Source organism: Lagenorhynchus albirostris, chromosome 15 (assembly GCF_949774975.1).
Source record: "Lagenorhynchus albirostris chromosome 15, mLagAlb1.1, whole genome shotgun sequence".
Lineage (NCBI taxonomy): Eukaryota > Metazoa > Chordata > Mammalia > Artiodactyla > Delphinidae > Lagenorhynchus > Lagenorhynchus albirostris.
This window is the reverse complement of record NC_083109.1, coordinates 24,475,323-24,488,514: the sequence shown is the minus strand read 5'-3', so window position 1 is coordinate 24,488,514 and position 13,192 is coordinate 24,475,323. Positions and strand designations below refer to the sequence as shown.

The window sequence follows — 13,192 nt, the reverse complement described above, 5'->3', positions numbered from 1 at the left end:
GATGCAGGGTACACGGGTTCGTGCCCTGGTCTGGGAGGATCCCGCATGCCGCGGAGCGGCTGGGCCCGTGAGCCGTGGCCGCTGAGCCTGCGTGTCCGGAGCCTGTGCTCCGCGGCGGGGGAGGCCACAGCAGTGAGAGGCCCGCGTACAGCAAAAAAAAAAAAAAAAAAAAACTACTGATCACCCACTATGGTCCAAACATTGCAAGAGGTGCACCCACTACATTTCATCCATGCAAGAACTTTACGAGGTGAGTGTGGTTACACAAAATAGTTAAATGGGCTCAGAGAAAGATCTGTGAATATTAGGTAAAAAAAGGAGAATGCAAGATGGTTGGTAGATCCCAATTACAAACATGAAAATGAAACGCACTGACACATTTGCAATGATATGTATAATTAGAACGTAATGATCATTAGGTCCACTTTGTTTAAAGTTAGTCAAGTTTCTTTGTGTTTTCAAGTAGAAGCAAGCAAATGTGAACTGGGGACCCAGTCCTATTGCCTTTATTGTGCCTTGCCCTTCTCTCTCCTAAGCAGGGAACAGGCCACGTATTAAATGTCACCTGAGTGTTGGCTTCTGACCAGCAAGTGCTTACCTGGAGGAGATAGAGGAGTCCTGGGACAAACAAGGTGAGTGGGTAAAGAGACTGGTATGTTGCTAAGGCAAGAAAGATAGCACTGAGGAAGGCACTACCTGTAAAAAGAAATAAATATATGGAATAATCCAGCCACATCAATTAGGATTAGATTCAGCAACTCCCCAAAACAAGAAACTTTCCATAATTGCTCAAATAATCACCTGTCGAGTATCTCCTGGTGCATAAGATGCTAATAGCAAACTCACAGGAGTGGAAGGATCTTGGCTTGATTTCTGATGAAAGGAAACCAAGGAAGTCAAAACCACTTACCTTTAGCAACCTGAGATACCACAGGTATATTTCTTGTAAAATTTTCAGATCCAGAAAGATTTTACAAAACTTCAGCCCGAAGATGAATAAAGGAATCAAGTCTGTTAACGTCCATGTCCTATTTAACTTACCAATTGATTAAGCCTACAATTATTGCTTATGTCATTCAGAGCTGTGAAACGTATGCTTTTGTTTGTTGCAACACCCCATCACTATTTTTATAACATCCCTTCCTTATGTACTCTCTTCAGGCCATATGTTTATTATTTTTTCAAATTAAAATATATTAATTTTTATTAATAATGTCCCTATTCCCTACATAAAATGGACCACTGTAGAATTATTAAACATGATGCTATAATTTTCAATGACAAGGAAAGATGTTTATCACAATCTATTAATTGAAGATCATAAAAGAGATACATACTATAACCCCTTTTTAAAAAAATGAATAAATACATTTTTAGAAAAACTAAAAGGTGGGAATTCCCTGGCGGTCCAGTGGTTAAGACTCTGCTCTTTCACTGCTGAGGGCCCAGGTTCGATCCCTGGTCGGCGAACTCAGATCCCACAGATTCATGGTGCGGCCAAAAAAAAACCACCTAAACTAAAAGGCTAGGCCACAGATTTCACAGTGTTTTTCTCTGGGTGGTTGGAATTATGGATGATTTTTCATTATTGTTTCTCTGTATTTGCTAAACTTCCTATAATAAACATGCTTTGTTTTTGTCATAAGAAAAAAACTGATATCTTGTCTCCCAAGGCAATAGAAATAAAAGCAAAAATAAACAAATGGGACCTAATCAAACTTAGAAGCTTTTGCACAGCAAAGGAAACCGTAAACAAAACAAAAAGACAACCCATGGACTGGGAGAAAATATTTGCAAGCAATGTGACTGACAAGGGATTAATTTCCAAAATATATTGTACGAACAGCTCACACAACTCAATAACAAAAAAACAAACAACCCAATCAAAAAATGGGCAAAAGACCTAAACAGACATTTCTGCAAAGAAGACATACAGATGGCCAATAGGCACATGAAAAGATGCTCAACACTGCTAATTATTAGAGAAATGCAAATCAAAACTACAATGAGGTACCACCTCACACTGGTCAGAAGGGCCATCATTAAAGAGTCTACAAATAACAAATGTTGGAGAGGGTGTGGAGAAAAGGGAAGCCTCTTACACTACTGGTGGGAATGTAAGTTGGTACAGCCACTAGAAAACCGTATGTAGGCTCCTTAAAAAACTAAAAAATAGAGTTGCTATATAATCCAGTAATCCCACTCTTGGGCATATATCTGGAGAAAACTGTAATTCAAAAAGATATATGCACCCCATGTTCATAGCAGCACTATTTACAATAGTGTTGCTATGTAATAGTGCTGCTACGTAATAGTGCCAAGACATGGAAACAACCTAAATGTCCACCAACAGATAAATGGATAAAGAAAATGTGGCATACATACACAATGGAATACTACTCAGCCATAAAAAAGAATGAAATAATGCCATTTGAAGCAACATGGATAAACCAAGAGATTATCATACTAAGTGAAGTGAGTCAGAAAGAGAAGGACAAATACCATATGATATCACTTATGTGTGGAATCTAAAATATGACACAACTCACAGACATAGAAAACAAACTTACAGTTACCAAAGGGGAAAGGGGGGTGGCAGAGGGATAAGTTAGGAGTTTGGGATTATCAGACACAAACTACTATACATAAAATAGATAAACAACAAGGTCCTACTGTATAGTACAGGGAACTATATTCAATATCATGTAGTAAACCATAATGGAAAAGAATATGAAAAAGGATATATACATATGTATAACTGAATCACTTTGCTCTACAGCAGAAACTAATACAACATTGTAAATCAACTACAATTAAAAAAAAACTAGATGGATGTAAGAAAAAAATATTTAAAAAAAAAAAAACAACAAGTAGCTATTCCCTTTCAGATGGTTTAAGACAACAGAATACCCTAAAATCAAGGCTAGAGAAACCCAGTTTACAACAGAGATTTTAGAGTGGCCCAGAAATCAGTAGAGTTCAATTGATGGTCCAAGGCTGGTATCTATAATGATAATATTTCATCAAGTAACAGTGCTCATGGTCACTCTTATTAGTGTGGGGTCAACTTTTACTGAAAACAATAGACATCTTCTCAATAGTGTTTCATAAAAGAAGGAATTATTCACTCCACACAGTCCAGGGAATTTTACCCTCTCCCAACCCAGCTCCCGAGACAAACAGAAGCAGATGTTCCATAGGACTTTTCTGCCCACCAAAGTGGTGTATATACAGTGGTTTGACTTAACGATTTTTAGATTTGATGATGCAAATCAAATTAGCATTGATGCTACAATTCCGTAGCATTGATGCTACGGAATATGCATTCCGTAGAAACCATACTTCTAATTTTGAATTTTCATTTTTTTCCCCAAGCTAGCGGTATGCAATACATATTCTCTCGTGATGCTGGGCAGCTGCAGCCGCAGCTTGCAGTCAGCCACTCGATCACGAGGTTAAACAACTGATACACTTACAACCATTCTGTACCCATATAACTATTCTGTTTTTCACTCTTAGTACAGATTCAATAAATTACACGAAATATTCAGCACTTTATTATAAAATAGGCTTTGTATTAGATGATTTTGCCCAACTGTAGGCTAATGTAAGTGTTCTGGGCACACTTAAGGTAGGCTAGGCTAAGCTAAGCTCTGATGTTCAGTAGGTGAGGTGTAATCAATGTAGTTCTAACTTAGGATATTTTCAACCTACAAGGGGTTTACTGGGACAGAAACCCATCATAAGTCAAGGAAGATCTGTACTTGAAACATCTAAGAGCCACCCTGGAAGAGGGAGGGTTATGAATGTGAATACTTCATAGAAAAGTAAGTGGAGAGAAAAGAACTTTGAGTCCTCCATCCCTCAAACCAAGGAAACTCACCAGCTAGAAACAATTCCTGGTTGAAAGAAAGTGGAAGGAAGGCAGAGAAAGGAGGAAGCTGGAAGTAAAAGACCAAGGACAGAACTCTATGGGATGGGCTATTTCATCACGTTGGTTAGTGCCAACATGATGTTCTGTATCCAGGGTACTTGTAAATATGACTGAGCAGGGACAGATCATGCCCAGCCAAGCTGTGCTAACAGCAGAGGTCCCCACACACATCGAACCAGAACTAGGTCAACTCTGAGACAGGGAGATGGCAGTGGTGGGAAAGGTGCTATTCTGGAGCCCAACATCTAGGGTGGACTCAGAATTCCTTGGCTGGGCCACAAAGTTGAATGATATTTTAGGGGAAACCAGCAAAGAGAGGGGAAAAGCTGGAAAGAACTTTTAAATTCAACACTGTTTTCTACAGAGATTGGTGGTGGTGGGAGTGAGAAGAGGCCCATGTGTCTGTTAACAGAGGAAGGATGATGTTCCAGTTCCATCCATTCTTACAAATGTGGTAGAAACAAACACATGACTTTCACCTCTTTCTCCCCCAGGAGACACCAGGGAGTGAAATAAACACAGCCACTTCCTGCCCTAATTGCCTGAGATCAGTAATTACTTGTCTGGAGCAGCTAACCATTTACAAGGTCCAAGAGAGAAGAAACAGCTCCTAGCTAAAAAATGGATTTGTGAGTTTTAGAATACTTGCTCCCAAGGTCAGGAAGAAGCAGGCTTCCGTCCTTGGATGAAATCATTAGGAAGGAAAAATCTGTTCCTTCTGCTAGTCTACCAGTAAGTGGCATCAGCATCTCCCCAGACACCTCAGCTATTCAACGCCCCTCCCACTCTCACACGCCTTCCACTAGTCACCATGCCCTGTTGACCCACCTCTGAAACATCCATCACTGCAGTTCTCACTCTCACCGTTTCTCACCAGGAGTTTTCAGCAGCCCCTTCCTTCTCCTCCTCAATGGTCTCCCCGCCTCCCTCCCATCCAGTCCATCCTCCACAGATGTGCTGGAAGGATCCTTCTAAAACACAGTTTAAACTACTTACTCTGACCTTGTGCAAAAGCAGCCAGACAACATGTAAACAAACGTGCAAGCTGTATGTGAATAAAACTTTACTAAAAAAAAAAAAGACAGTTTAGATTGATTCAAGCCCCTCTTTAAAGACTTCTGAGGGTTCTATTTCATCTATCAGATTATGTCCAAACTCCAGCAGCAAACAAGACCCTTCACTATCTTGGTCTTATTTCTCCAGCTTCATCTCTCAGCATCTCCTACACATCCGCTGTCCTCCAGCTACACTGGATCATTCCCCAATTTCTGAAAACATCATGCGTTTTCATTCCTCTGTGTCTGTTATCAGGCTATTCTTAGCTGTCCTTTCCTGCCCTCCTTCTAGTAGAGACCCATCCTTCAGTGACCAGTGAAATGTTATTTCCTCTATGAGGCCTAAGCAGAGAAGCTAATAATAGATTATAGTTAACATTTGTTGATCACTTACTAGGTGCCGGGCGCCTATCTTCTGTATGTGAAAGCTCTATAGGTGAAGAAACCAAGGCACAGAAACAGAAGGGCTAAGTAATGTATCACATTAAGTAATGGGATTACTGAGCTGATTCTAGTGCCCATTTTCTTAATTCATTCAATGCTCTCATTCAATACTGACACTGTCTTCTAATAATCTGCTAATGTTCCTCTCTCTCCCCATTTGTCTGTGAGTTTCTCAAAGGCAATAAACCTCTCAACTTAGAATCTCTAGCACCTACCACAGTGCCTGGCACACATGATGAATGAATGAATGAATATCATTCAGTGATACATGTGAAATCCTTTTTAAAAATCCAAGTAAGAAACCAATGTTCTTTTTTTAAAAATTGAGATATAACTGACACATAACATTATATAAGTTTCAGGTGTACACATAATGATTTGCTATGTGTACATCTTGTGAAACGATCACCATCATAACTCTGGTTGAAACCAATGTTCTTGAGGAAGGAAAACTTATGAAGTATAAAACAGAGTACTTTGTGACAACCTAGACAGGTGGGATAGGGAGGGCAGGAGGGAGGCTCAAGAGGGAGGGGATATGGGGATATATGTATACATATAGCTGATTCACTTTGTTGTACAGCAGAAACTAACACAACATTTTAAAGCGATTATACTCCAATAAAGTTATTTTTAAAAATAATTGAAACAAAAAACACAGAGTAATGAAACATGGGAAAAGCACAAGATAAGTCTGACTCTTGAATAAAACAGAGCCTGCAGCATAGCAGTTGAGGACTTGTGGTAGGGAGCCAGCACAGAGAATGTGGAGTAAACTATCGGATGGCTGAGGCCTCTGGTCTGGGGGCAGAAAAGTGGTGCTGCAACAGTCAGGAGCCTGGTGTGTGGGATGCTGGGGCAGGTGTGGATGGGGCACATGTACAGTCTGAGCAAAAGTGAGGGGGAGGATGGAGGCACACAAGAGACTCAGACAGGGCTGACACGTTTTTTTAAAAAAACTAGAAGAGGCAAGAAGAATGGGTTAGGAAGGCAGGAGGAGGCTATGTGCTTGGGGCAGGGTCAGGGAAGAAAAAAGTAAAAGGTGTCTTCAGATATTTTAGATGAACCATGCAACACGCCAACATTTCTGGAGTGTCTGCCCTATGCCAAGCCGTGCTGGGTGCGGGAGACTGGTGACTCAGACAGTCTCTGTCCTCAGGGAGCTCCCAGTAAACAATGACAAAATATGGGAGGAAAGTACAAAGGAAGTATTCGGAGCGCATCAGGGGAAGCTGACAACTGAGTTTTGAACAATGAGTAGATGAGGCCGGCAGTCCAAGGGAAGAGCATGTGCACAGGCAGGAAGGCGAGGCAAAGAATGGTGTGCTGGGGGTGGAGGAGCAGAGACTATAATTAGCTCAACATGGCAAAAACAGAGTTGGAAGGAGTGACTGGAAGAGGGTGAAAAAGGGGTTTTTGTGGATGTTGGTAACATCCCTGTTTCTTAATGTGAGTGTTGGTTACTCATCATTTTGTGAAAATTCATTGAATTGTACACTAATGATTTGTGCACTTTTCTGTTTGTGTTATACTTCAACAAAAAAGTTATAATCTAAAAAGTCTCAGCAAGCAGGTAGGTAGGGGTCACATCGGGGAAGGCTTAGCTTGCACAGTCAATCAAACACATGTCTACAAGCCTAGACATGACATCTCAAATAATGTCTGAAGTGGCAGCCTCATTTGGGCAAGAGCTAGGGCATCCTGCTCATCTAACCAGGAGGAACTATACCAAGAAGACTGTGAATTTTACCAAAAAAAGATATAATCTACCATTTATCTGCTAGAATGGCCCAGATACCCAGTCACTAGATTTCCTGTACAAGCTCTAGTCTTTGGCCTTATCATAAGAATACTAAAGTAAATCAGTCAAATGTATATGTGCACTGGCTACAGTATCAGGGAATTTCATTATCTATCCAATCTAGCTTTGAATATGTCTTCCAACTCTTTTTTGGTGTCAACATGGCAGCCACAAGCCTGGGCAAGACCTGGGGTAACACTCTGCCTCCAGGGACTGCACCTTGAAGTGACTTGGGCCTGGGTGGGTGGCAGAACTACAGGACAGAGGAGGAATGTAGATGAGGTGGAGCTATGGAAACTGGTTCAAGATAAGGAATTCAAGTAGAATGAGCAGAGACTGGGTCACAGACAGTGACCTGTACCAGAACTGGCAGTAGGACAGATAGGAATGTGGTCAAAAGGGCTGAGGTCTCCCAGGACACTCAGAAGAGGAAGTTGCACTAGGGCCTGAGAGCAAGCAAGACTACTGGGCAGGAGGAGGGGCTAGGGCCTGGCCCAGTGTTCTATACTCCTTGCCAAGTGTTCTTTCAACAGCACAGTCTTTCTCAGAGTAGTCCATCCACATCAGTGATGATGATGATGACAATTCTCTGAGCACATACGCTGTTCCAGCCATGACTATAAGCATTTTACATGTATTAAGTCATTTAGTCCTTCCAGTAACTCCATGGAGCGGATAAAATTACTATCCCCATTTCACAGATAAGTAAACTGAAGGACAGAGACTTTATTTGCTCAGGGTCACAAAACCAGTGAATGGTGATAGAATTTGAAACCAGACAGTCTCATTCCAGAGCCCCCAATCTGTAACTGCAGCACTATGCTACCTTCTTGATTCTCAATCTATGGCTGTACCATAAAAATCACAATAAGCAGAGCAACTATTTGTTGAGCGGGTTTTGCTAAGGAATCATGCTAAACATTCTGTGTTTCTTATTTATTCCTCTACTAATCCGTGAGGCAGATCTTATCTCTGGAATCAAACTGAAGCTCTAGAGGCTGTGTGATTTGCCTGAGGCTACAGCACAGGTAACTAGAACCAGCAGGTTTTGGGTTGATCTGACAAAACCCCAGGCTGCTTCGTCCTAGGGTCCTTGGGCCTTTGGGTCCTCTAAGACCCTCTTCATGGGTAAGGCCTCATTTATCGCAGAGGAACCTCATATAGAAGTGATGGGCTCATCAGAGCTCAGGTTCATCACTCTGCCATGTTCTTCCAGGGCTGGGCTCCAGGAAGAGAACCTCTCATTTTAACCTTCTCCCAGTTTTCTCCAGAAAACTCAGGAAGGGGCTTCCCTGGTGGCGCAGTGCTTAAGAATCTACCTGCCAATGCAGGGGACACGGGTTTGAGCCCCCTGGTCCAGAAAAATCCCACATGTCGCGGAGCAACTAAGCCCATGAGCCACAACTAAAGAGCCTGCGCTCTAGGGCCCACGTGTCACAACTACTGAGCCCATGTGCCAAAACTACTGAAGCCCGCACACCGCACTTAAGAGTAGTCCCTGCTCATTGTAACTAGAGAAAGCCCGCACGCAGCAACGAAGACCCAATGCAGCCAAAATAAATAAATTAAATAGATAAATTTTTAAAAAAAACAAAAAAACCAGAAAGCTCAGGAAGACCCTGTCAATTCTGAGGGATCTTTTATTTATTTTATTTTATACAGCACATTCTTATTAGTTATCTATTTTATACATATTAGTGTATATATGTCAATCCCAATCTCCCAATTCATCCCACCACCACTCCCCACCACCTGCTTTCCACCCTTGGTGTCCATACATTTGTTCTCTACATCTGTGTCTCTATTTCTGCCTTGCAAACCGGTTCATCTGTACCATTTTTCTAGGTTCCACATATATGTGTTAATATATGATATTTGTTTTTCTCTTTCTGACTTACTTCACTCTGAATGACAGTCTGTAAGTCCATCTACATCTCTACAAATGACCCAATTTTATTCCTTTTTATGGCAATATTCCATTGTATATATGTACCACACCTTCTTTATCCATTCATCTGTCGATGGGCATTTAAGTTGCTTCCATGACTTGCCTATTGTAAATAGTGCTGCAATGAACATTGGGGTGCATGTGTCTTGATGAATTATATTTTTCTCTGGGTATATGCCCAGTAGTAGGATTGCTGGGTCATATGGTAATTCTGTTTTTAGTTTTTTAAGGAACCTCCATACTGTTCTCCACAGTGGCTGTATCAATTTACATTCCCACCAAGAGTGCAAGGGGGTTCCCTTTTCTGCACACCCTCTCCAGCATTTGTTGTTTGTAGATTTTCTGAAGATGCCCATTCTAACTGGTGTGAGGTGATACCTCATTGTAGCTTTGATTTGCATTTCTCTAATAATTAGTGATGTTGAGAAGCTTTTCATGTGCCTCTTGGCCATCTGTATGTCTTCCTTGGAGAAATGTCTATTTAGTTCTTCTGCCCATTTTCTGATTGGGTTGCTTGTTTTTTATATTGAGCTGCATGAGCTGTTTATATATTTTGGAGATTGATCCTTTGTCCGTTGCTTCGTTTGCAAATATTTTCTCCCATTCTGAGGGCTGTCTTTTCATCTTGTTTAGTTTCCTTTGCTATGCAAAAGCTTTTAAGCTTCATTAGGTCCCATTTGTTTATTTTTGTTTTTATTTCCATTACTCTAGGAGGTGGATCAAAAAAGATCTTGCTGTGATTTATGTCAAGTCAAAGAGTGTTCTTCCTATGTTTTCCTCTAAGAGTTTTATAAGTGTCCGGTCTTACATTTAGGTCTTTAATCCATTTTGAGTTTATTTTTGTGTATGGTGTTCTAATTTCATTATTTTACATGTAGCTGTCCAGTTTTCCCAGCACCACTTATTGAAAAGACTGTCTTTTCTCCATTGTATATCCTTGCCTCCTTTGTCATAGATTAGTTGACCATAGGTGTGTGGGTTTATCTCTGGGCTTTCTATCCTGTTCCATTTGACCTATATTTCTGTTTTTGTGCCAGTACCATATTGTCTTGATTACTGTAGCTTTGTAGTAGAGTCTGAAGTCAGGGAGTCTGATTCCTCCAGTCTGTTTTTTTCCCTCAGGATTGCTTTGGCTATTCAGGGTCTTCTGTGTCTCCATACAAATTTCAAGATTTTTTGTTCTAGTTCTGTAAAAACTGCCACTGGTAATTTGATAGGGATTGCATTGACTCTGTAGATTGCTTTGAGTAGTACAGTCATTTTCACAATATTGATTGTTCCAATCCAAGAACATGGTATATCTCTACATCTGTTTGTGTCATCTTTTTTTTTTATGGTGCCAATTTTAAATACTGTTTTATTTGACATTGCATTTTCCACTTACAATACAGTGCTTGTAAAGTGCAGTGTTATTTCCTTTCCCTGTGCACATATTCCATGTTCAAGTATCAAGAATGCCGAGTTTATTACAGCAGCTCAACTTTAAAACTGCCATGGAATTTGCTACAAATTTGGGTCCTTCAATGTTTTGTGGAACAATGCTAAATCTATGCTAGGTTGGCTTAATCAACCTCTTCAATGGTGGGCCCAGAGGAGGCACCAGCAGATGAAGGAGCTCCACCACCAGGGAAGCCCCCGGGCATTCCTCCTGAGCTCTGGTACAGCTTGGTAATGATGGGGTTGCAGACTTTTTCTAACTCCTTCTGCTGATGTTCCAGTTCTTTTTTCTCTGCAGTCTGGTTCTTATCAAGCCAGTTGATTATTTCATTACACTTATCAAGAATCTTCTGTTTGTCCTCATCATTAATCTTGCCTTGAAGTTTCTCATTGTCAACAGTAGCTTTCATGTTGAAAGCACAGGATTCAAGAGAATCCTTCGAAGACAACTCATCCCGCTGCTTCTCATCTTCAGCTTTGTACTTCTCTGCTTCCTGAACCATGCATTCAATGTCTTCCTTGCTCAAACAGCCCTTGTCATTAGTGATGGTAATCTTGTTCTCTTTTCCTGTGCTCTTATGCACAGCAGACATTGAGGATGCCATTGGCATCAATATCAAAAGTGACTTCAATCTGAGGAACACCACAGGGGGCAGGAGGTACGCCTGTGAGTTCAAACGTGCCAAGCAGGTTGTTATCCTTGGTCATGGCATGCTCACCTTCATAAACCTGAATGAATACCGGGCTGGTTGTCCAAGTAGGTTGTGAAGGTCTGCGTCTGCTTGGTGGGAATGGTGGTGTTGCTCTTGAGGACAGTCATGACTCCACCAGCAGTTTCAATTCCAAGGGAAAGAGGAGTGACATCCAACAGCAGCAAGTCTTGAACATTTTCAGATTTGTCTCCAGATAAAATGGCTGCCTGGACAGCTGCACCATAAGCAACAGCCTCATCAGGGTTGATGCTCTTATTCAGTTCTTTCCCACTGAAGAAGTCCTGTAGAAGTTTCTGATTCTTGGGGATGCGGGTTGAACTACCCACGAGGACAATATCATGGATCTGAGAATTGTCTAGCTTGGCATCCTGAAGGGCTTTCTCCACAGGGTCCAGTGTGCCACGGAACAGGTCAGCATTCAGTTCTTCAAATCAGGCACAGGTAATTGAGGTATAGAAGTTGATTCCTTCATAAAGGGAATCAATCTCAATAGTGGCCTGGGTGCTGGAAGAGAAAGTGCACTTAGCATGCTCACAAGCAATACGAAGGCAACAGACAGCCTTCTTGTTCTCACTGATGCCCTTCTTGTGCTTGCACTTGAACTCTGCAATAAAATGGTTGACCATCCAGTTGTCAAAGTCTTCTCCACCTAAGTGGGTATCTCCAGCTGTAGACTTCACCTCAAAGATTCCATCCTCAGTAGTGAGGACTGACACATCAAAAGTGCCACCACCTAAATCAAAGATCAGCACATTTCTTTCTGCTCCAATCTTTTTGTCTAAGTCATAGGCAACAGCAGCAGCAGTTGGCTCGTTGATGATTCTAAGTACATTGAGCCCAGCAATAGTTCCAGCATCTTTGGTAGCCTGACGCTGAGAATCATTAAAGTAAGCAGGTACTGTGACAACAGCATTAGTAACAGTCTTCCCAAGGTAGGGCTTCTGCTATTTCCTTCATCTTTGTCAAAACCATGGATGACACCTCCTCTGGATAGAAACTTTTTGTCTCTCCCTTGTATTCTACTTGAACCTTAGGCCTGCCTGCATCATTCACCACTATAAAGGGCCAATGCTTCATATCAGGCTGGACAACAGATCATCAAATCTTCGTCCAATGAGGCGTTTGGCATCAAAACCCATGTTGGTGGGATTCTTGCAACTTGGTTCTTTGCAGCATCACCAATCAATAATTTGGTATCAGTAAAGGCGACATAGCTTGGGGTAGTTCAGTTCCCCTGATCACTGGCAATTATTTCCAACTTTCCATGCTGGAAGGTACCCACACAAGAAAAGGTGGTGCAAGATCAATGCCAACTGCAGGTCCCTTAGACATGGCTGCTGAGCGCAGGCCCGGGTCCCCTGGAGGAGAAAACAGCAATCTGGAAAGCTGCTGCCGTGTTCAATGAGACCTGATTGTGTCTTCTTTGATTTCTTTCATCAGTGTCTTATAGTTTTCTGAGTACAGGTTTTTTACCTCCTTAGGTAGGTTTATTCCTAGGTATTTTATTCTTTTTGTTGCAACGGTGAATGGGATTGTTACCTTAATTTCTCTTTTTGATCTTTTGTTGTTAGTGTATAGGAATGCAAGAGATTTCTGTGCATTAATTTTGTATCCTGCGGCTTTACCAAATTCATTGATTAGCTCTAGTAGTTTTCTAGTGGCATCTTTAGGATTGTCTACGTATAGTATCATTTCATCTGAAACAGTGACAGTTTTAATTCTTCTTTTCCAATTTGTATTCCTCTTATTTCTTCTTCTTCTCTGATTGCCATGGCTAGGACTTCCAAAACTATGTTGAATAAGAGTGGCTAGAGTGGACATCCTTGTCTTGTTCCTGATCTTAGAGGAAACGCTTTCAGT

General features: G+C 41.4%; 1 protein-coding gene and 1 pseudogene across 5 annotated transcripts in view; both read right to left on the bottom strand.

Annotated features, from left to right (window-relative positions):
- Nucleotides 1-13,192, bottom strand: part of PIGU (phosphatidylinositol glycan anchor biosynthesis class U) — a 127,409-nt gene that overhangs the window by 69,202 nt on the left and 45,015 nt on the right. For all 5 annotated transcript variants that reach the window (XM_060123977.1, XM_060123979.1, XM_060123976.1 and 2 more), the window contains one exon: nt 599-696. In XM_060123977.1, coding sequence (XP_059979960.1) covers nt 599-696 — 98 coding nt within the window. The remainder of the gene's footprint in view (nt 1-598; nt 697-13,192) is intronic.
- Nucleotides 10,566-12,664, bottom strand: LOC132504727 (heat shock cognate 71 kDa protein-like; annotated as a pseudogene).